This window comes from Xiphophorus hellerii, chromosome 3 (assembly GCF_003331165.1).
Source record: "Xiphophorus hellerii strain 12219 chromosome 3, Xiphophorus_hellerii-4.1, whole genome shotgun sequence".
In the NCBI taxonomy this organism is placed as follows: Eukaryota; Metazoa; Chordata; class Actinopteri; order Cyprinodontiformes; family Poeciliidae; genus Xiphophorus; species Xiphophorus hellerii.
Window position 1 is genome coordinate 10,250,032 of NC_045674.1, and position 23,644 is coordinate 10,273,675.

The window sequence follows — 23,644 nt, forward strand, 5'->3', positions numbered from 1 at the left end:
TCACAAGCAATTCAAGTCAAAAAATACTTTATCAGCTAGTCTATCATGTCTTAGATTTATATTTGCAATTTAAAGTTTCTTTTACAATTTTATTATTACTTTGATGTAATTAGAGTTTTAAATGTGTTTGCTAAAGTATTTTGTGTTACCATGTGAATAAATTGTGCTTTTTAAACTTTTAAAGATTATTAAGCAGAGATGTTGATTTTTGGATACCTTGAAAATGTGGAAGCACCAATAAACTCTTCCTATATTTAAGGGTAATTAGGAGTGCTTTGTTATTTTTAAAAAAATGCAAGTTAGACATCCAAAGAATGATGTGACAGAATAAAAAATAGTTAACCCCACATGAATCCCACATTTGACAAATTACACGTGATTTCATATAAATCAGATAAGGATGCAGGTCAAACCATTTTGAGAGCTCTCAGTTTTTTGAAGATAGCTGTAATTTTCACCCTAATATTCAAGTTAGGGCTTCATTTCTTCTCCACAGCATTTCAGATTATGCATTATTAATCCACATAACCCCATTTAACAAAAAGTTGAAGTTATCAATTTAAGAACAGTAAATTATTATTCTCTGTAATGTTGCACTCTTTAAAAGCTGCTGCTTTATAAATAAAACACATGACACGTTTGAGTCATCACAAATATTCCATCAAGAGACACAGGTTTGTTATAAAGTTAAACTTTAATGTATAATATATGACATACTTTGCAGGGCCGTTGTTAGTTGTAGTGGTCATTACAATGAATAGATGAGAGATGCTCACAAGAAAGTGCACACATTAAATAGTCAGACTCTGATTTACACATCAAATATTGAATTTCCAATAATATTGTTTCTTTATGTACAACATATTCCTATTCATGTAGATGTGTAATAAAAAATATCTATTCAATACAATATTTCAATTAAACAGCAGATAATAAAAATGTAAGGCATGAAGAGAAAGAAAATGTGACTAAAATGTAAATCTAACTCACGCTGACATCAAGTTATAACATAATTGTTAAGATTTTACACCCCAGCTTCTTTAAAGTCAGCACATCCTGTAATAAGGCCCATCATAAAGTACATTCCTTTGCCACTAATGTGTCGCCTGATGCACAATGTTTACCCTAAATTAAAGCCTTTTATTGCTGTCCCCAACAGCAGTGTTTATAGATCAAGGGTTAGTAAAGTGCTCTGCATTGTGTAAAAGAGTACTGTACAGAATCAGATCTGGAAAAATGTAGAAAGTCCAAGTAAACATGGAAATAATATAATCCCTGGATGGTGAAGTAATGACAGTACATACATTGTTATGATGATGACATACAAGAGTGGATTACACAGTGAATCCCATCAGTTATAACTGCAGTAATAATCTGTAATGTGAATCATAAAGCTGTTGATTGAATGCATGTGGCTCATGGTGATGAAATGCTTTCAAGCAGAAAAATTATGAAAAAGGTTTTCAATACCAAGTTTACTCTCTTTGAAAGTGGCGTTACTGCAGAGTAATGCAGGTTACATCACTCTGTATCTTTAAAACCTGGAGGAAAAAGGTCAAATAAGTGATACAGAGCTTTGAAAAAGGTTAGGCCCTTTGGTCACACCTAAATGTTTCAGGTCATCGAACCAATCCTTAACTTAGAAAAAAGTAATCAAAAGCAAAATACAGCTTTTCAAAGTTAATATCACTTAATGAGTAAAAGCTATCCAAACCATCAAGGCCCTGTGTGAAGACATAATTGCTCTCTTGCTAAGTCAGAAATTATTTGTGATTAACCATAATTTTTTTAGGATCTAAGCTGGAAAGGGTTGCAAAAGCATTTTAAATCCTTTCTGACTCCAGTAAACCCCAGAACGAGACATGATCAACAAATGGAGAGACTGGCCTCCCAGAAGTACAACCAGAACGCATTTACCCATCAGTCAGAGCTGATGATTCAACAATAAGAAACACGCTGGACAAAAATAGCATCCAATATGAAACCATGGATGAAAAAACAAATAAACTAACAAGTCTGTCTCATAATTACTAAAATATTGCTTAACAATGGCTCAGGTCTTTGTGATCGCAAAGATTTTTGTAATAATATTTTGGGGACAAAGCAGGACAAAAGTGATTTTTTTTGGAAGGTGCAGATCACATTACATCTGGCATTAAATTAACAGCATTTCACAAAAAGAACATCGTCAAACAATGGTGGTGATGATCTGGGCTGCTTTGCTAGTTGTCTGGACATGAACTTCAGACTTTTAGCTCAAGCGCTGGTGGAACAATGATCTACAGCAAACTAGGACGTCTGCTTATCGATGGCTCAATTTTTCTTTTTTTGCTGGAAGAGGTTTAGTCCATGTCCAGACTTAAATCTGATTGAGATGTTGTGCCGTGATCTTAAACAGTTGAAAGCTTCCTGGTTGAAAACTCTTCAACGTGGAGGCAGTGGATTGGGCTAAAATTCCTTCACAGTGATGCAAAAGACTAATTGCCAGGTTTTTTTTCTCCCTAGTTGGTTTAGACAGATGTTTCCCTTCAATCATTTAACTACTATTTCAAAACTGCATTTTGTACTCACTCAAGTTAGAAAAAATATTTTTCTGACAAAAAAGCATGAACAAATTTGTTTTCCACAGCATGGGATACAAAAGTATAATAATGAGTTAACAAATCTCCACAAAAGGTCACATGCAGAGAGTGACCTTGACTTAAAGACAAGTTATTGCTTAGACTGTGGGTCTGATTGTACTCACTTTACCCAAGAAAGCAGTTTATCTTTAGGAAAATTGTGATTCAGCAAAAAATTCAAACAGTGAGCTGAGTTGATCTTTTTTTTTCACCACTCTCTTTTTAAAACAAAGTTTAAAGTTCACTGTTCAAGTAAACGTACAATGACAGAGTCACAGTAAAGGTGAAGCTTCTTGTACATGAAATTAATGCATTGCACACATATTTATAAAAGCAGAAAACGTTGACATCATATGGTGAAAAACAAATGTTTCCTAATGAAGCACTTGAACGTGTAAAACATGATGAGCATGAAGGCAGACGCATAAGCAAGAACAGAGAAGCTCAGGTTAATGCTGGTGTTGCTTTGCCATTCAGGCAGAGATGACGAATGCAACAAGTTGAAACAATTCGCCACAGTAGATGAACATCCAGTGTTTACATCAACAACAGGAAGAGATCATATCATAGATAAGCAGACACAGATTGTTTACCTTTAGCTTAACCAAAGCAAGAAGTTATACTGCTTATGAACACAGTCAAATATACTCTAATACAGGCTTTATGGCTTCAGAATAAAGGATTTTTGCACCAAACATAACTCTGTAAAATATCTGAGAATGTTTGCCTAAAGTATGCATTTGGTATGAAAAAGAAAAGTATGAAAATAGTGCTCCTTTCTTTTTTGTTTAAAACAAAAGTCTTTGGAATCATTGAAATTAATCATGAACATTTCATTTTATAAATGGAATCTAAACATACAACTTTTAGTTCCCTTCCATATAATAATATAACCAGAAAGATCCTCAACTTTAATTCAAACAGCTGAACATACTGAAAAGCATATGCAATGTATTCCGAATATAGATGTGCAATATGTCTTGCAAGACTGCTAACCATGAACAAAAAGAAACTCAGCAGAAAGGTTCAAAGATGAATAAAGAGATTTTGAGAGGCTATAAAGTTCAGGAGCTTGTTACATTTAAAAACAGCAATAAATTCAGTTCTGCCTGAAAAGCCCCCTAAGGAACAAGATCAAAGCATGTTAATTTGTTTTAAACCATACAGGGTTTGTTGTCGTTTCCGTATATTTTCCGATAATTGTCACTCTCCCATTTTTATTGTAATGACCTAAATTAGTTGAGTCTGCACAGGGATGATTTCATAACAAAATATATCAAGATTATATTACAGCGTCATCGCAAATTTGCTCAGTGCAACAATGTACAGAGTTCCCACCAATTTATAGTGCTATAATATCCACAGCAAGCTGAAGTAAAGCTGGGGAACACATTAATTATACAAACAAGAGTCTTCAGATTTTCTCTTAGCAAATGAAGGGTTTCTGGATTACAAACCAGGAAAAAAAGCACAAATCACAAACACCTCAAAAAAGAAACAAACTGTCTGATTCACGAAGCCTGTGTGATGTAAATTTTGCTCTCCTCTAGGATCTGCTAAAACTCTCAGCAGACATCCATATATGGGTCAGATTAAGAGGCAGACTTCCACCTTGGGTGTATTTGTGTCAGAAGAACAAAGAATGGCTGCTTCAACTGACTGGGTTTACAACTTTGTGTTCTGCAGCCACAGCTTCGTTTTCCTCCTCCCCCACAATGATTACAATCTGAAACAAAACTTTGAGAAAAAAAAAATCCCTACCAGCTATTAAATTAATTAATCTGACACCATGCATTTTTTTTGAAGGAACATTGTAAACATGCAGGACAGAACAATGCCATTTTCCTCTTTTACATTTAAAGTCTGTTAATGATCCACATTTCTTGTGGTTGTTTTTACGTAAGCATCAGAACATTAATGCTATAGGACATTAAAACAAAACATATTACTCTGGCATTTCTTCACAGATGATTGAAAGCAGAAATCTGTGACTCAAAATCATTGTTAAAGTCAAACTAGTCAGCACCCTTCATCCACTGAACTCGATGACAAACGTTCAGGGTGACATCAAACGTATTATTTCAACCAGAAAAAGGAGCAAACAGAGGTAAATTATGATCTTACACAACTATCACTGGAAATCCTTCTCCAGTTTAAATGCAAACTTTGGTCAATAACGTAAATTTCTTCCCCTATATTGGGTGAAATCCTTGTGGAAAGAAATACCAAATCTTTCTTATGTTGTCTCATGAAGTTGGGGAAAAAATATCTATATTTTTAATTTAATTTAGTCTTAGCTTTAGTGCCATATTACATATAATTCATAAACTATAAATAACAGGAAAGTGAAAACATTGTGAGGGTACCACAATAAATAAGATTTTAATGTTTTTGTCAAGTAAAAATGTATACATTTTATTAATAATTTGTATTTCTTTCCATCTTTACACTAGTAATATAGCATAAACCAGCAAATAAGTTTTATAATTAGCACAAGGACTATAAAAACAAAATGAATTCAGTTGTTTGATATTTAGGTTTTTTAAGTTTAAAGAGCACAATTATGTTCTCCAACAAACTGATGTTATATAAAAATGTAAACTAACAGTTGGAAAACCTTATTAAATATTGTAAAATTATGTGGAAATTTGACATTTCTGTTTCTGTACAGGTAAACAACGATGATGTTTATAGTTAGGTTAACATGATTTGAGTTTTATCAAACAGGATTAGCTGATAAATAAGTTAGTAGCTAGACTGTGCAAAAGTTCATGTGAATTTATTTTATCATTCACTGTTTTCTATAATGCCCAAGTTTGATTTTTAACTTCACCTTTAGCAATATTTTTGCATGAGTAGAGAAGCTAAACCACTTTTAAAGGGTATAGAAAGAGGATATTAATCACTGTATTTTAAACATCTATCCTGCATAGATTTACATTTTTTCCAATGACATGCAGACAGTCAGTGATTCAGGAGGTTATAACACATGAATAGATGGCTGTACAAACTGAAAAAAAAAACAAAAAAAAAAAACCATTTAAAATATGTGATATTAGAAAATGGTTGCTACTGGGCACTTGGCTATTAAAGTATGAGGGGAAAAAATTGCTTTAACAACTTTTAACCAGACCTTAAACAGGTTCTTATAACTGAGGTAAATATTTGTAGACAAAAGTTATTTTATGTACGATGTACCATGTTAGCTCAGAATGGTACCAAAATCTTCTCCAACTTCCAGACAAACTCAGTTCCTAAGGAAAACCGTGGTGGCGTAGGGGATAAGCGCGACCCATGTTTGGAGGCCTTGAGTCCTCGATGCGGCTGTCGCGGGTTCGACTCCCGGACCCGACAATATCGGGTCGCATGTCTTCCCCCCCCTCCTACCCCCTTTCCTGTCAACCTACTTTCATATAAGGGACACCAGAGCCCACAAAAGACCCCCTGGAGGGGTAAAAAAAAGACAAACAAAAAAAAAAAAACTCACCAACCTCCTGCGATAAAGAGGGTCCCATATAATTAACGCCGTAGTCGTAGAAAAAGGCTGCAGTCTTTACAGATGTATCGTTCTTTAACTCAGTGTCCTGCAGAGTAAACACACATCCAGCTTCGAATCCACACACTGCAATATGATTTCAAACAGTTAATGGTGAAATTAAAAAAAAAAAGATATGTCATTTTAAATAAGGCAAAGAAAATAATATTCTAGTGATAAAAGGCCAAACGTCTCAAACAGCTACATCTGTGTTTGAATACAGCAGACAGATTGATGGTGAAAACTAAAATCTAAAGTGCAAAGCTTGACAAGGAAAGTGAAAAATTTACATTTATTTTTACTGATTATGTTCAGGACAAGAGGCCCTGAATGTCTCACTGAACTTAACATTAATGACATAAGATAAAAATAACATTTTCTGACACTAAAACAGTCCAAAGCTTTGGTAATGCATAGTTCTTTCCTGAACGTCTCAGATCGTCAGTCATGAAATCCGACCTCTCCCAGATTTTAGTTGCATCAGTAAATTTCTACTGCTGTCAACAAAATAAAGAGCAATGACAATAATAAGGTAATGGCTCTTTTTCCCCTCAGGCTTGTTCTCTTGCTATTTATTACTAGTTCTTCCAGCATTTGCATTTTTGTTTTTTGTCATTTTGAGAAAATTCCAACCAGAGCAGCAACTCTTCTCTAAGAGATCTGCATCTTAAGTTGGTATGGGCTCATCCTCATCCTCATCCGCACTGGGCCCCGGGTCACTCAGGCACCTTAACAGTTTCTGCTGATCTCTATCGTCATCTTTCCCACCAGTTTTGTAAGCTCTGCTTGAACTTGAAGGAAGGCTCATCGTCAGGCCTTGGTCCTGTCCGACCTCATCCAACAGCCTGACGGAGTCTGGAGACTGTGGAGATGCCAGGTCAATCTGGATGCTGGGCACGCCTTTTGCACCTGGCTTTACATAAGCCTGTGAATCTGCAGGCAAAACAATAACATTACTAGGCTATCAGCAATATTAGGGTTTTGAAACCGATTACATACAGTTTTATTATTCAATTGGCATGCATGAGCCTAGACCAGGATTGGGTAATCCTGGTCCTCGGGGGCCAGTGTCCTGCAACTCTTAGATGTCTCCCTGGTCCAACACACTTGAATCCAACAGCTGAATCACCTCCTAAGTGCAGTCAGGTTCTCCAGAGTCCTGCTAATGACCTCATTATTTGACTCAGGTGTGTTGAAGTAGAGATACATCTAAAAGTTGCAGGAGACCGGCCCTCGAGGCCTGGAGTTGTCCACTCCTGGCCTAGACAGTTGAGACCAGATGTTTAACATACAGTGTATAAAAAAACCAGTCATGTTTTTCTCACTCCGACATTAAATTAGACTAAACCTTTCCGACTTTAGAGCTGTTATAATTACCAAATTATTTCAATTTGATAAATGCCAGATAATTTTTACACCTGTGAATGCATTGTAAGGCAACAATGTGTGACATCAGAAATATACCAAAAGAAGAATCAGTCAGTTCACAAGAGGATTTTGCCTAATGACCACAGTTGCATTTGGTGGATAAATTATGAAACCTTCAAATGTAAGAACAGGAGTCAGAAAACTGCAGGAAGAACTAGTGCACTTCACAAAAAAGATGTCATCACAAGGAAAGAGCATTATGTGGAAATATTGAAGCAACTGAGGCAATGTTCTGTAGTGACCCACAAAAAAAGCCCTGATCTCAGCTACAAATACAAATTGCGGGAGCTGAAAAGTTAGGCAGTCTACATCACTTCTGACATGAAAAATGGGCCAAAATTCTGATCCAAGTAATACAGTTACAGTTTCAAAGGCAATTCTACCAAATGCCTAGGAAAGGTATGTCAACCTTACCTTTCAATTTAAAGAATGCTAATAAAATAATAATTAAAAAAAAAAAAAAAAATCTCTCTCAATACTAAGGTATTTATCAAATAAAAATATTGTTGGTAACCTTTGCTTAACTAAAACAGGTTATGTGAAGTTAGAACAGAAAAGCCTGGGTGTCTTTTCATACAATGTAATGTTAACATCTGGTTTTAGAGGTAATGTGCAAAGGGAGAAAAATATGAACTACATGTAGAGGTCATAACGTCACTCGTCTAATTAGACACTTTTGCAGTTCAGCAAATGCTGAGCACAGCAGTTTTCAATGAGAAATAAACACATGCTGCTATCATTCTACTATGTTTAAGCTTATAGAGACGCTGCTGAAGCTCCTCATACACAACATGCTGCTAATTAGAGCCTACCTGCATATCTTAATTAATAATGAAGAAATAAAAGCATGCAGATTAGAGTTGCTGTTGGCACATCTGTCCTTCAGAGGACTACGCTTTACTCTACATACCTGCTGACTGTTTGTTTCCTTTTTTCTGCTGAGGAGGTATGAAATCAGTATTTCTGCCTAAAATGAAACCAAACTCTGGTTTAAATGCCGGCTCGCAAATGCAAACATGTTTCCATCAGAGGAGTCGGGAAGGGGAGGGACATTAGAACAGTTTATAGAACATACAGTGGTGTGAGAAAGTATTTGGCCCCTTCCTGGTTTTCCTTTTTTAAGTTTGTCACACTTCTGTGTTTGAGAGCATCAAATACATTTAAATATTAGCCAGTCACAAATAAACATAAAATACAGTTTTCAGGGTTTCTGCAGGTTTTACCAACTCAAATTTAAGACCATTTAAGATACATTTTATACAGAATGAATGCATCATTACATGGATTGGCACTGCAGCAAGTGTGACCTGATTCTTTGAATGTTGGTGTGGGGTCTTTTGTGAACTCTTTCCTACTTTATTTCATGTATTTCTTTGTATCTTGCCATGATGTCAAACTTTTGAGGATCCTTTGGTGTACTTCACTTTGTCAGAAAGGTCCTATTTAAGTGATGTTTTGATTGAGAACAGGTGTGGCAGTTATCAGGCCTGGATGAGGCTACAGAGAGTGAAATCAGGTGTGATAGTCCATAGGCAAGTTCTATTTTAACAAGGGAGGGGGCAGAAGGCAATCACTTTTTCACACAGGGCCAGGTAGGTTTGTATTTTTCCTTCCTTAATAGTCAACGCCTCCATTAAAAAAACTGCATTTTATGTTTAGCTGTGTTGTCTTTGACTAATATCTTAATTAGTTTGATGTTCTGAAACACTAAAGCATGAAAAGAATTCAATTACTGAACAATACATACATAAAATATATCTGGTCCGTCTGGGTTCTATTACAGGGGAAAAGTTTGTCTTGGATTTTAAGTGAGATCAGACAGTAAGAGGTTAAATCCATTACAGTTCTGTGTTTAGTTGATGCATATATTTACCTGAAGCCATTCTGGCTCTGCTCATAGTTGGGGAGCCTTGAGCATGAGGTACAGTCAGGTAGTTGGTCATCTCTTTTATCTGAAAAGACAGAAAATAACTCCATTTTGCAAGAATATTTAAGTCATAAACAGCTGCATCAGTATTGCACAAAGCTTACATAGAACAGCAATGAGAAAATAGCATTCTGGCTCACTTAGTTTCCAGGGAAATTAATCACCGCTCACAGTGTTCACTGCGTCACCATTGACTCAATCAGTGTCTTTATTAAACAGAATTGAATTTGATGTTTTGCTTTATGGGAGCCTACAGAAATCCTCCCCATCCTCAGTGACTTCTAGCACATTTAATTTATCCTAAAAAGTAGTCAATTTCCTTTTGCAATTACAAGCTGACGAAACGGAAGAAAACGTATGACTGCTCATCTGAGAGAATAAATTAACACCTCTTTGAGTCAGAAAAAAAAATCAATTTGGTAAACCCAGAATTGACTCTAATTAAATAATAAATCATGCTTTTGGCTGCATCAGTTTAATTCTTCATGGCTGCTCTCAGACTGACACTGTATATTTTCAGTAATGCTTAATTTACTTTAAGCTCATTGACAGATGGCATTAGATGATTTATGAGATGAAGTTTTACATACCTTCCAGTCCAGCTCCATCCTCCTCCTCTTTTTTAAGATTAAGTCATCAAATCCCTCCTCATCAGGATCAACCACCAGAGTATGCCTGTTGTAGGATTGCAACTGAGAAACAAAAAGCATAAAAGGTTCTGCATGACTAACACGGGAACACTGCATACATACATACTGTATATATATGCAGTTGTTCAGGTCATCTACATTGTTGGTTCTGCCATTTCTTATCTTCCTCTTGTAAACACTCGATAGATTGTGGATAGAGAGAATAACTATATATATTCTATATATAAGTAACTCTGAAGTGAGTGGTACGTTTGAAACTAGTTATATAGTCGTATTTTTGTGTAAACAAGTAATCATGACAGTTACCCTCTGTCGTGTCCTCTGAAGGTTGGTCCTGAGGATTTGTCTGATCTCTTCCTCTCGACCTTTGGTCAGCTGTGGAAGGGCTCTTTCTGCAGGTCGAGCAGAAGGAGGAGACTGGATCTTGGGCTGAATGTTCCTAACAGGGAAAAACAATGAGAAATGTTGTTTTTTTGACTGGTGCAAAAATAGCTGATCATCATGTTTGCGTTTGTTCGTCATATTCGTAACTAACTGAGCAGAGATGATCAGTACAGAACAAGAAGAAATCTGCCTCATGTTCACACATATTAAGGATGCAAAAAATTATGATTGACCATTTCTGCAGAATTACTAATGAAAGAACATCTTTAAAACAATTCTATTACCCAGAATAGTTTTTTTACCCAGTCATCCTTTCTATATGAAGTTGGACTTTTGTTAAAAACTGTGCTTAAAAGGGGGTAAATCTGAGCAACAAAAGTAATCCCTCTTCATTATCTCTTTACCTCCACAAGCTAAAACTGTTTCAAAGAAAATAATTTTTGTTCAGAAATGTTGAAACATAAAAGCATTTCTTTCATATTTAAAATTTGTCAACATAGACAGGAAAATACTTTTATTAGCAAAGGTCAAATCTTACCTGACCTTAACATTTGTAACTTTTGTAGGGCTGAAGGAATTAATGAGATTAATCGTGATTACTGAAAAAATGGTCATCTAATTTAGTGATCTTTTAATTGTTAAATGGAGTATGCAGACACAGGAATGCTATTTGCTGAAAATACTATGTAGTCAGAGCAGTAGTTAAGCCAAAACTGTAAAGAAATATACATATACATTTTGCATTTAAGATAAAAAAAAGAAAAAAAAGTCTGTAAATATGTTCTATCCACAACTCCTCAAGTGGCAGTTTTATCTCCACTCACTTCAAATTCTGTAGAAAAAAAAACTGTAATTACTATCCAATTATTAATCAGTTTATCCCAAAATTAATCACCAGATTTGCCCTACACTGTACTGATAAGTCAAGACGAATAGGCTGAGCATTTCACATTATTTAAAGTATTTGTTTTTAGCTGCAGATGAATTCTTTGCTTCAAATGATCAAGTGTACATGAAAGGAATGCTGTTATTGCATTTTAGGCAATAAAATGTTTCTTTTCTTATTTCTAATATAAAAAGGCTAAAGAAGTAAAATGAAAAATCTGCAGAATGTGGCAATTTCTTTTATCTGATTAATCCATTCCTAATTACAATAATCGATAGAATAACTGATTTCAAAAATAATCGTGAGTTGCAGCCCTAAACCTTTGCTGAAGAATTTATCACTCCATTCAGCGCTAATTTAAGTAAATACAGTCTGTAGTACTCACTGCATGGAAACAGTGGAAGGGAAGGAAGAGTTGAGCTTAGATCCCCCTCCGCTCTCCACCATCCGAATAGCGTGCTTCATCTCCAGTTTGTGATAAAAGGCAATGAGCTGTGGTTCTTTGCAGCGATCGCCTGCGATCAGTATCTTCTTCACATATTTCTTGTTAAAGCGGTTCAGCCTGAGAGGAGAATGGCAGTGATGAATAAACAACAACAAAAAGGAAAAAAAGACATTGAGGTCATTCTTGTCAAAGAGTTATCCTTCTCTAGGATGAAAATACTAAAATCCTACCAAAATTCTAGATACATAGTTTTTATGTTACCTCACATTCACTTTTAGTGAAGTACCTGTACAAACTTTTCCAAAATGTACATTTCCACATTCGGTGGAAAAGGACAAATCCAGTGGAAAAGGTTTACTTTCAATGTCAAGCATAAATTCATGATCATGTTTTCCAGTCATGATCCATATCTCATCACAATAAGTGGGGGTTGGAATGTAAACAGAAAGTTTTTTTTGTCACAGCTCTTTCTTCATCGCAACAAACCAAAGCAGCAGCCACCTTGTTGGCCCTAATAATCCATCTATACAATTCCTGACAATAGGAGCAGTCAGTGGAAAGCAACAAAACTTTCAGGTTTTTCCTTTTGAAAATAATTTGGAAGGGAAATTTGTAAGCAAAAAGGACCACATCACTCTCAGGTTTTTTAAACTACTGTACATAGTAACTATAATAGCAATATATATTTAAGGTACAGTCTTTGCTCCAGTTAAAATACATACTTGTTTTTCCAGTGGTGATGTCCATAGTGTCCACAGATATCCTCAATCCCAGTCAGGAGGTGGTCAAGGAACTGAAAGCAGATGTGAAAAAAGAAAGAAAACTGATCAGACTACCTCCCCATCTTTAATAGGAATGATTTGTGTGTGCTGCAAATGATTCTAAGAACAGTCAAAGTATTATATGGAAACATTTGTCTTTTGCCATTTCTTTGAGAGAATGTGTTGTAAGTAACCATTCACATTTTATTTAGCTGCTTCTTGTAGTTCTTGGATCAGCACTGTTGCCTTCACTAACAGTACAAATATCTGGGCACATCAGTTTTAACATCCGCAGTCAGCGGGCTTTAAAATAAAATCTAGGAGAGGAAGTGAACAGCAGCAGCCACTGCCAGGTGATTGATTGGAGCAGCTTTATTAACAGGAGAGGGATTCCTGCTTACACAATCAGAGAAATGTAAGAACTGATTTGTTGTTTAGACTGCAGCCGACCCATAGATTGGTACGATGCTCTGACTAAGCCTGGAGATGACAGTTTGACAGCTGGTGTTGCTATAGTAACAAGTCATTAAGTAGAACCACTGTATACACTTGTGCTTTGGCTGAGGAAAATGATAAATATACAGACTGGACCATGCTGTGGGGGTGAAGAGTCATCTGTAAAAGTGTTGCCACTCCACAACTAAGAGATTGATGCACTTTTATAATTCTAGCACCAAACTGGCCTTTAGAACGATTACTTGACTTTCTGTGTATTTCCTCAAAAGTGCAGTTAAAGAATCAGATTGGATATTATGTTCAACGTACCACTACAAAATACATCATACCTCCATGATAAACATGTTTGAAAAATATGCATCATGCTTGAGAACACATGCACTAGTAGCTCACATCATTTACTGTAAAAATAAGAGTAAATAAAGACTAGTCAGAAGTCTGGGTGGCAGTCTGTTTAGATCCTTTTCCACACTCTGCAATGTGCAACTCTGGCCTCCCTCTAATCTCTGCTGTTTTACATTGAAGGAGCCATTAGAACCGTCTGCTCCTCTTGCCTCGAGCAGTGGTGACTCATCACTGAGCCCCTAGAGAGTGTGTGTGTGTGTGTGTGTGCTGTGGGTGTCCAGACTTGTGTAGTTATGTTGCAACCTCAAAAACATTCGGTACTGAAGACTTAAACAAAATGCTTAAACAAAGCGCTAAGCACAGAGACACTAATGGAACAGAATGAGGCAAGAAAATCAATAATTGCTAAAAATTTCTGAAATGGTTTTCAATGAACAGACATGGAGTACTGCTACACAGCCACTGGGTGGAGGCAAGGCTCAACATTTGATTGAGTAAATTACATCAAGCTTCCTGAAAGAGCTGATTAAAGTGTCAGTTTGGTCCATCTATGGATGCCTCTGAATGTGTACTTGAAAGTGGAAACAGAACATGCTCTAGTCATTCAAATGAAAAAACACTGAGAAGAGCTGGCTCTTCATAGGCCGTACCCGGGTATGGATCTCCTCATTAATGGAGCGCTTCGCCTCATGTTTTTTCTTCACTGCCAGGAGCTCCACCAGGGGTTTAATGGTCATACCCTTGAAGGGGGTGAGAAGAACAAATTATTATTCACGTGAAACCCCTCATAATCTTTTGCAACGATGGAAATAGACTGTTATCATCAAGTGCTTTTGAATTGTGATAACTTTATCTCTCCAGTATTTTTATTATCTGTTTTGGCATTAAAGTAATGTAATATATAACACATTACTTTAATGACTTTAATGCCACTTTGATGCTTTCCAATTCGTAAATCAGGGTGCAGATAAATAAAGTAGAAATGCACAGAGAAATTGGATGGTGAATATAACCTATTGATTTTACTTGGGTTGTAAAATAAAAATTTGATCTTTTTCCAATCTGTGAGCAGCCTTTACTTAAAAGCAAAAAAAAAAGAAAAAAACACTATGATGTGGATGACTGGAAACTCTGAGGTTTCAGAGCAACCCTGGGTTCAGCACCAATGTAGCTGCTGCTCATATAATACATAGTGAATGTTGTTGTACAAGTTGTATAAAAGGACTTCTGATAGCACCTGTAATGGTTTGTGAATAAGTACCTTTATTGTTTAAATGTAAATTAGAGATAATTGCATAGTTATTTTCTTGTGTTGCCAATAGTAGTCAGCACCTGAACAATTGGCAAATCCCACTGGTTTCTTGACTTGCAATCAGAACAACTCAGTGGTGGCGAAACCAAACACTTTATATGATGCTGCTTCTTCTGACAATTAAAAAACTGTTATTGACAAGTAAATCTGTCAATTGTAGTTACATAATAACTTAACAGTTGTTCAACACTGACTTACTTTTCTCACTCACAAACAACATATCATCTCTGGTCCTAATAGAAACAGTGACTATTCATATAAAGAAGGAACAAACGCGTAAAGAAGTATCCTGATGTTGGGCGACTTCCAGAGCACAAACAGAAGCCATGCCAATTCTAAATCTCATTAATATGGAGGAAAAGATGCATCTGTTTGTGTATCTTTGTTCCTGTCTGCAACTATAGGCTCGACTGTTTGCTTCTCTTACTTAAAGAGATTAAACCAGGTGTCTGCCTTACTCCAGTGGCATGAAGTGGATGACAGCACATTGCAGCTTTTTCATGACAGTCTACATCAAAACCTGTATGCAAAGTAACTTGTATTTCCCTCATTTTATAATGATTATGAAAATCAGAGGAATGACTAGTAAGACAGAAAAGTGATTCGGACTCTATAAGCAAGCGAAATGGTTTATTAAAAAAACACTAAACAGATAAGCTGATCAGCATGGGCAAAGATTTAAAATGTTACTGGTTTTAATCTGGGGGGAAAAAATAAAACCGGTGAACCCAAAAAATAAAATAAAAAAACTTTTCAGCTAATTCAAATAACGTCTCAAACTTTCACATCCTCGTCCGTAATTTCACAGTATAAATAAAATGTCAGAAAATACACATTTAGCTGTGAACTCCAGGTAGGGAGGACATGAGGCCACTGGCGCAGGGGAAAAATTCAAAGTAGATGAATAAATGCAAATGTGCTGTGCCAAAAGTTCTTTTGCAAACCAAAATGTTTGCTGATCACTGATGCAGGTGATGCAGGAAAGTGATTATCTGGCAACACGAGAAATAATTAAAAAGGGGAAATAAAAAAACAGTTTGAACAGTTTCTTTAAAGTTAATGTGGGCTTATAGAAAAATCGCTTCAGTATATTCACCTGAACAAAGACAGTGAAGAAAATAACAGTGATGATGGCAGTCAGGAAGATCTTCTTGTGATCTGTGTGCAGAAGGAAGCCCAGGGAAAAAGCAATGGCACCTCGCAGTCCACCATAGGCTATAATGAACTGATCTTTGGTGGTCAGCTTGACGATCCGGAAATTGTTAATTACAAACGTAAGACCCACCACGCCTGAAAAAAAGATGAAAAAAGAAGAGGAATTAAAATAATGTTTCACTGACTTTATCCACCCAATGCACATCAAAAAGCCTCCTTTCCTGTTGGAAAAATCTGCAAGGAAATCCTCACTGTTGAAGTTTCTTTTTAAGAAAAAAAGAAAAAAGAGATTTGGGATCTGACCTATGACTCGTGCAACCAGACACAGGATGAGAGTCGCTGTGATGAAGATCCAGTCCCAGTGGTGTTCTCCGTCCACTGTGGCCACACCCAGAAAGATGAAGATCAACGTCTCACTGACGCTGCTCCACATTTTGAGAAAGTACTTGATAGTGGTGTGGGACTTGTGGGATATATTAGCTTCTACATAGGGTCGCATCACTGCTCCACATGCTATTAACCTGGAGAAAGAAAAAAAGTGGAAATCTTGTGTCAACAAAAGTAAAAAAAAATTGGCTGGATGCATATATATTGCTAAATGTTTTCTGACTCCGGCATTCAAACATTTTCTTTAAAAGACGAGACAGTGCTGCAATTACAAAGCTTGAATTTCACAAGTCAGATTACTTTGAAATAGTATCTCAACAACTTCTGTCACCATCTTAAAACGGGTAACAAATCACTGCGTACCGCAGGAGGTGATTAAATGCCACCTCAGAAAATATGGAGGTGTTCATAAAACCAGCCATGATCTACGCAGAAGTAGATAAACAAAAAAAACTATTTAAATATCGGGTAAAATAAATAGCCTTATAAGAAGGCGAAGTATGACTGAAATACTACTGCAGTTGAAAGACTGCCCATAGTTCAACTGTGCTAAGAATTATTACAAAACCTTGAAGTATAACCACATACTATTTTTGGAACCTGAGACCCTTTACAATGCATCTTTGTGTCTTGTTGGTTTGCCATTTTTAAATTAGTGGTTCACTATAGTGCAGGGTCTCTCCCAATGTATTACAAGTCTAGCAGGTTTTACGTGCCCCCACCAGGCTAAGCGTTGCTTGTTTTTGTTTTTATTAAAATAAATAAATAAATAATTATTGTTTTTTTCTTTAATAAGTCAGACTGCCAGCGTCTCTTCCGCATTGAGCATTTTACTGGCAGGGCAGAATTATTCCTGAAAGAACGATGGGTTTATAGTTGTCATAGGTGATGCACTGAACAGGGAGCGCACACCAATCAGGCGGCTTGATCTCTGAAGTTTACCTCGACACGGATCACTCATATACTGTAGGTTCACCTGTATGGACATTTATATAAAAAATCAGAACAACTCCTCCCATAAAGCTCGGGCAACCGAAACAGTTTCTGTGGCCTTTATTAAAAACTCAATAGGCCCAAAATGGAAGAGCTACTAAAGCCAAAAAATCACATCTCTCATTTATCCCTCTACATCCAGCAGCAGGTCTAGCTCATCATGCAAGGCCTGTCCAATGTTGAATGAGGCCTGGAGCAAAATTCGATTTAAGGGCCCCTCTAGATGCTAAGAACATTAACACCACTAACAGCATTTCACCACAGATTTAGTGAAATCTGGGAGGGGAGAGGGGGCCTAGTGTAATTGGCTCCTAAGATGTATTTGTAAACAAACAGAGCTAAAACTAAACTGAGAGCATCAGATTGTAGCTATGGTAACAAAATTACTTAACTATGAAGGTTGTTCTTTGAACTTTTACAAAGTAAACTTGCCAGCTCCTTAAGATCTTAAATTTAAATGTTAAACAATTTAAAAACTTTTAATTTATCTATGCTGAAACCATTAAATCAAATTTAACTGCATTGATATTCTCTTAGTTCACTTATGTCTTGGGTGAGTTCTAAATGTGCTCAGCATTACATTATGTTTTTAGATCCATTAACTGATGATTTAATTTGGATTTAGCAGAAGTGCAAATAATTTATATTTATTTTAACTGTATTTTTGGGATTTGTTGTTTTTAAGATTCTATAGTTGTAGGTTTAAGTATTGTCGGCAATGTCTTCCAGTAACATAATTACCCAGTAATATTTTACATTTCCTGTCAACTTAACATCTTTTAATACAAAACCCCGGTGGACCACCTGGGTGCCCTGACCAGCAAGCTTAGCTAGTTTTCTGGGGGAAACCCTGATAATGTGACCACAGACCTTATTTTCATTTAATTTCTTTTGAAGACTAACAAACTAGATTTCTGATCGCAGGTAGCTCAACAAGTTACACAGCTAAAAAAATAATTCAGTAATGGAAATTAAATTTAACCTATCTGGGTAAAAAACAATAATATTCACTGAACAGATCAAGTAGTAGTTTCTCTTTAAAGCTCTCTTAAGAGAAATGTATAAAGATCAGGTTAAAATACTGAGATTAACAAGATTGAAGGTTCAAGAAAAAGCCTACAGAAATGTATATTTAAATTAAAAAAAACTTTTTTGACATACACACACACACAGGAAACATGGGAGAGGTTCAAAGCAGTACCAACGTAGATGCGTTTGACGAAGTTGCACTAACCATGCGGGAGGGTTAAAAAAAGAGAGAGAGGGAAAGATTGTACTTTGGCATGTCCCTCATCCACAACTTACGACATGATGCCCGAAAGGTGGAACACCTCTGCCGACAGGTAGGCCATGTAGCTGTAGAGGAACACAAAAAGAGGCTCGATGACCCTAGTGTGGGAGGTGAAACGAGACGTGAAGGCAGCCAGGATCCCATAGAAGGCTCCAACCAGGACGCCACCCAACGCAACAATGAGGAATGAGACGAGTCCCAGGATGGCGTCCACTGCCGACACCGAACCAGACTCCATAAACTCCTCAAATAGATGGTAGAGTACCTAGAAGGGCAAAGGACAATGGTGTTGGGAGTAAAAGGATAAAAAAAACAGGTGAGAAAACAAAAAATATGAAAAGATGATCCAAAGAAAAGGCATAAAAAACCAGAACAAACACACATAAAACATAAATTATATTATTAGTTGTATTATCAAAGTGCAGAAAATTGTACAAAAAAATTGCATATATGTCCTCAGAAATTCACAAAAAGTGTATTGCAACATAGAATCAGCCACATAATAAGTCTCATGTTGTCATAGTTTATATTGAGCTCATAAAAATAAGCTTCAATGTATCCTATAAATGCTATTCACAAGCCGCTAGCTTAGCATTTCACAATATAAAAGCTCTTGCAGCAACAGACAGGATATTCTAGTCTTTCTCTACGTGAGACTGTGCTGCCAAATCATGGAGGTAAATTTGTTACCTGGAGACAATGGTGTTGATGGAATGAAAGTAATGTACAGTAGGGATAAAACTGGATGGCACTGAGCACAAGTAAAAGTATTTATTGTACAAGATGTTGTTAAAAATACCTGTCTGTGTTCTATAAATGTGTGCTTTTAATAGCTATAATTCAAGTATGTTAAGTTATTGATAATATGAATCGATTTTGTTCCAGTGTTTTCAGTTGTCAAAAGTTAGCCAAACCATTGTCAGTGAATAAACTATTATACCCATTATCAAGATTACTTGTGCAGGGTTTTCTGCTTTCACCCTTAACTGAAACTGTTTATGCTTTGTATGTTCATCTGTTGATATGCATCTAACCAATCTCTTTATTCTAACTATGACAACTTACCACTGTTACAGCATCGTTCAGCAGTGATTCGCCGAACACCAAGATGTGCAACAGCTCGTTTATGTGAATCTCTTCAAAGACAGCGAGCACAGCAACAGGATCCACAGCAGAGATGATGGAGCCAAACAGCAGACAAGGCAGAATCCCAATGTCGCCGAGATTGATTTCGCTGTACTTGTCTTGTGCGAGCTGACAAACACCATAGATGAGACCTCCGACAAAAAAGGCGTTCCATAAAGTTCCCACAACAGCAAACATCAGGATTGTGCCAATGTTTTCCACAAATGGTCGGATAGGCAAGAAGTACCCAGCATCCAGGATGATGGGGGGCAGGAGGCAGAGGAAAAAAATTCGGTCGCTTAGTACTGGTGGGACCTCATCTCGAGCTAGCTTGAGGATTCCTCCGACTAGTAGGCCAACAGATATTAGCAGGCAGCTCTCTGGCACGACGTTTGATAGACGAGGAATCAGATGGAAACCTGACATAGAAAGGAAAAGAGTAAATAATTATTTAAAATCTGTTTGTGGACATTTCTGACATATTTGTGGAATCAGGAGCAAATAGGGAAGACTCAGGCTATAAAGGCCACGTTAAATAAACATTAAAATAAAAATTCAAATGCTTACGTTTGTAAGGACTGGACAAGAACCAGTCATTTCACATAACCTAAATTAGCGTCTCTTAATAGTTGACAAAAACTATTACTACTAATTTTTTTTCTTCAAAATGACCTTGAAGCCTTTAATTTATTTCTGTTACTTTGTTTAAGTAAATCTTACAAGAAAAATAAGCTGTAAAATAAAATATGGAATAATACATACATTTTGACTTCATTAGATTTAGCTGCAGACTGTAAAACGTATATTAGAAAATGCTAATGTTCTGCAATGAAAATGTTCCATGGAAATGCAACGAGACGGGCAACATGCCAGAGCTTGCTTTCACCGTTTACCTGACAAAACAAATTCTCTGCACATAAAGTCGTAAACAGTGAACTATAAATGTACTGAAAAGATCAAGAGGGAGATTCATAAAACTGACAGACATGTCCAGCTGCATTTGAAATATATTAGCTGAGCATTCATTAGAAAAAAATCCGAGAGAAATAAAAAAAAAAAAAATCCTTAAACCTTTTTGCCTTTTTGAATTACGACATAATACACTTTTGCAAGTTCTGCTAATTGAAATCTCTTTTGTTGCCTCAGGCAGAGAGGGCTTGCTTAACTGCACAAGCATGTCTGAAATCTCCAGGCAGCTCAAGCCACCACAAGCAGAAAGTCTGATCTAATAAGTGAGAAAAGGTTTTTCCCATTGAAAGTTTTTTCTTTACATTTAAACAATGGTGATCCAGGCGGAGTTGGTTTCACATAAAGCCCAACACTCTAAAAGTGCGTGTTAGTCTGGTCTGTCTGACCAGCAACATATAAAAAAGGTGATAAGTGAAATCCAGCGAGTCAGCTGGCTGTATTTACTGTACACTGCTGCCACGCAGGTATGTGTCAAGCTGAATGTTTGAAAGCAAATGTCACTGTAACAAATGTCTCCACGGAAAGATGACAATGAGACAAAATAGAAACAAAAGTATGTGCAAAGCAAAACATTAGAACAAGCTCAGAAGCGACAACAATTTCATCAGGGAACAACATAACAAAATACCACATGTATCTAACATTTAGATAGAACCTTAAAAAAGTTATGAAAAATAGGCTTTGATTAAGCTCGTCTTCACAAGGTATGTCTGCACAAAACTCACACTACAGTTTCTTGTATTGTTTATAGCAAAAACATTAGTTCACATTATCCAATACCCACAAAAGCTCTTTTGCTTGATGTTTTTTTATGCATTTATGCATGATCAGTACTTTAAAGATATGTGGTCTGGAAATAAATCTGCTGAATTTCACCAATAGCTGAAAAAGATGTGTAGGAGAAACTCCCAATCAATAAACCACTAAATTTACTACGAAATGTTTTGGTCACAGAACTTCGTCAGGCACACACCAGGCATGTTTACATGGACATAAGTAATTGGAATAAACGGTATATCAGAATAAAACTGTGTCATGTAAATAACCCCAGTCGGAATATACTGATTGGATTCAGCTCAAACGGATGAAATTTTAATCCGAATGAGAGGGTAAATGCCAATTGATAATAAGAATGGCATGCATGCTAACATTTTTTCTGTTTGTGTTATTCTGATTGTAGCAAAATGACCTGACTGCACATGTTTACGAAGATAAAGGCAACAGTTGGAAGCAGCACAGAACTCTGTTTATTTCTTCCTGCCCTCTCAACCTATAAAGCAAGAAGCCCAATAGCATGTGCTGCTTAGTCTATAGTTGAATTAGGCAGTGGAGTTAGATCTCAACTGTTATTGGAACCTGGCGTGCGTCCATTCTGGCCACTCAGAATGCAAAGAACAAACACACTACTGCATTTGTTTTTATGTTCAGAACAGACTGAAGAAAAAATATTTCTGTGTTTTTTAAGGGAAATTTTTACAACTCTGCACATGTGAGGGCTTCCATTCTGAATAAGTTCTAGTTAATATAAATGCACGTCATGATCGGATCAATTAATATTGGGCCCATTTAAACAATATATTTGGATTATTTGATACAAATACATTTCAATCTGATCAAATAATTTTGCACATGTAAATATAGATACAGTTTTACAGCCCTAAGCATTGACATAAAAAAGTACCTACCTTGTAATAAATAATGCCAAAGCCATTAGATAAACAGACCTACATAGAACTTTTTAGGGAAGGTGCATGGTTTAAAAATCCAGTCCAATTATATTTTCTCCCTTACTTCTCTTAAAATGAAATTAAATCAATACAAAACAACAGGGAGCTTATTCAGTTTAGTACTATAGGACAGGATGCCCAAGTCTAGTTCTCAACATCTACCGTCCTGCAACTTTTAGATGCATCCATGCAAAAATAAATAGCTGATTTCCTCGAGCTCTGCAAAGGCCTGGTAACAAAATAAATTGGGTGCCATATTGCATCCAAGCAGTACTGAAACGACAATTAGAATTTTGTTAGACTGCTATAATATGATTGTGTGCTTCAATGATTCTCTGTCAGTGCACCTGCCCATGCAGTACTCAAACCTTCAAACTGCTTCAGATTGACAAATCCCTGACTCCTGTGAACCTAAACAGGATTAAGTGGGTGGAGAAAATGAATGGATGGATTGGTGGATGGATGTGTCTTGACAGGATGTCAGAAATCTCCAACAGAAATTTTTCAGATATACAAGACATCTGTGGAAGTATTAAATGCTTGGACAGTTTGATGACAGCACTGCTGGAGAAGTAGGCATTATATTTCATGGTCTAATGCACTTCATTTCTCTACAGATGTCTACAGCAAAGCACTTTTCTTCATCTTAAATCTTCGTTTTAAAAAATACACCTCAAGAAACTATAGAAAGTCTATAAACAGGAAGGGTGATATTGCTATCCTGTAGTATCTTTCAGTCTTTAAAATATGTTTAGTGAGCTAGATTTAAGTTCTATGTTTGTTTTTATTCTGAGACTGTCTATGTAGAGAGAAGCATTAAACTGATCACTGAGGACTTAAAGACGAATTAGCACCTTCATGGTCACAATATCTCAACTACCATAGAGTTTGTTATGTAATTAGTAAGTCATGCCCAACTGTAACAGAAGCATCGGTGTGAGAGATGCTGTATATCAGTTCAGTTTGGGGACATGGGATCACACAGTAAAAAGCCCAGAAAGCTCTAATTAGTTCTCAGACAAACAGAAACAATGACGACAATCATGCCTCAGAAATCTTGTGAATGTAGGTGTTTTGCTTTATGAAACCATCTGACAATTTCAGTTTGTTCCCAATTTCTAAGTACATTTAAAGACATATGTTGCACCTTTAAGCCAAAAAAAGCAATAAGACATACCAGAACCAAAAGGAAAACAGCTTGCTAGGGAAAAAAAAGCTTAACATCTGAAAGTGAGACATCAAGGAGA

At 36.4% G+C, this 23,644-nt stretch overlaps 1 protein-coding gene across 3 annotated transcripts in view; it reads right to left on the reverse strand.

Moving 5' to 3' along the window:
• Positions 1 to 6,429: 6,429 nt before the first annotated feature.
• slc9a1a (solute carrier family 9 member A1a) overlaps positions 6,430 to 23,644 on the reverse strand; it is a 29,920-nt gene continuing 12,705 nt past the window's right edge. For 2 of the 3 annotated variants that reach the window (XM_032557884.1, XM_032557883.1), the window contains 12 exons: positions 19,642 to 20,120; positions 18,591 to 18,841; positions 16,209 to 16,426; positions 15,847 to 16,040; positions 14,089 to 14,178; positions 12,599 to 12,669; positions 11,817 to 11,993; positions 10,468 to 10,600; positions 10,102 to 10,203; positions 9,458 to 9,536; positions 8,495 to 8,551; positions 6,430 to 7,089 (listed from right to left, as the gene is read on the reverse strand). In XM_032557884.1, the coding sequence (XP_032413775.1) occupies positions 6,824 to 7,089; positions 8,495 to 8,551; positions 9,458 to 9,536; positions 10,102 to 10,203; positions 10,468 to 10,600; positions 11,817 to 11,993; positions 12,599 to 12,669; positions 14,089 to 14,178; positions 15,847 to 16,040; positions 16,209 to 16,426; positions 18,591 to 18,841; positions 19,642 to 20,120 (2,117 nt within the window). In that variant the 3' untranslated portion in view covers positions 6,430 to 6,823. The remainder of the gene's footprint in view (positions 7,090 to 8,494; positions 8,552 to 9,457; positions 9,537 to 10,101; positions 10,204 to 10,467; positions 10,601 to 11,816; positions 11,994 to 12,598; positions 12,670 to 14,088; positions 14,179 to 15,846; positions 16,041 to 16,208; positions 16,427 to 18,590; positions 18,842 to 19,641; positions 20,121 to 23,644) is intronic. The other variant, XM_032557885.1, reaches the window with a different exon arrangement.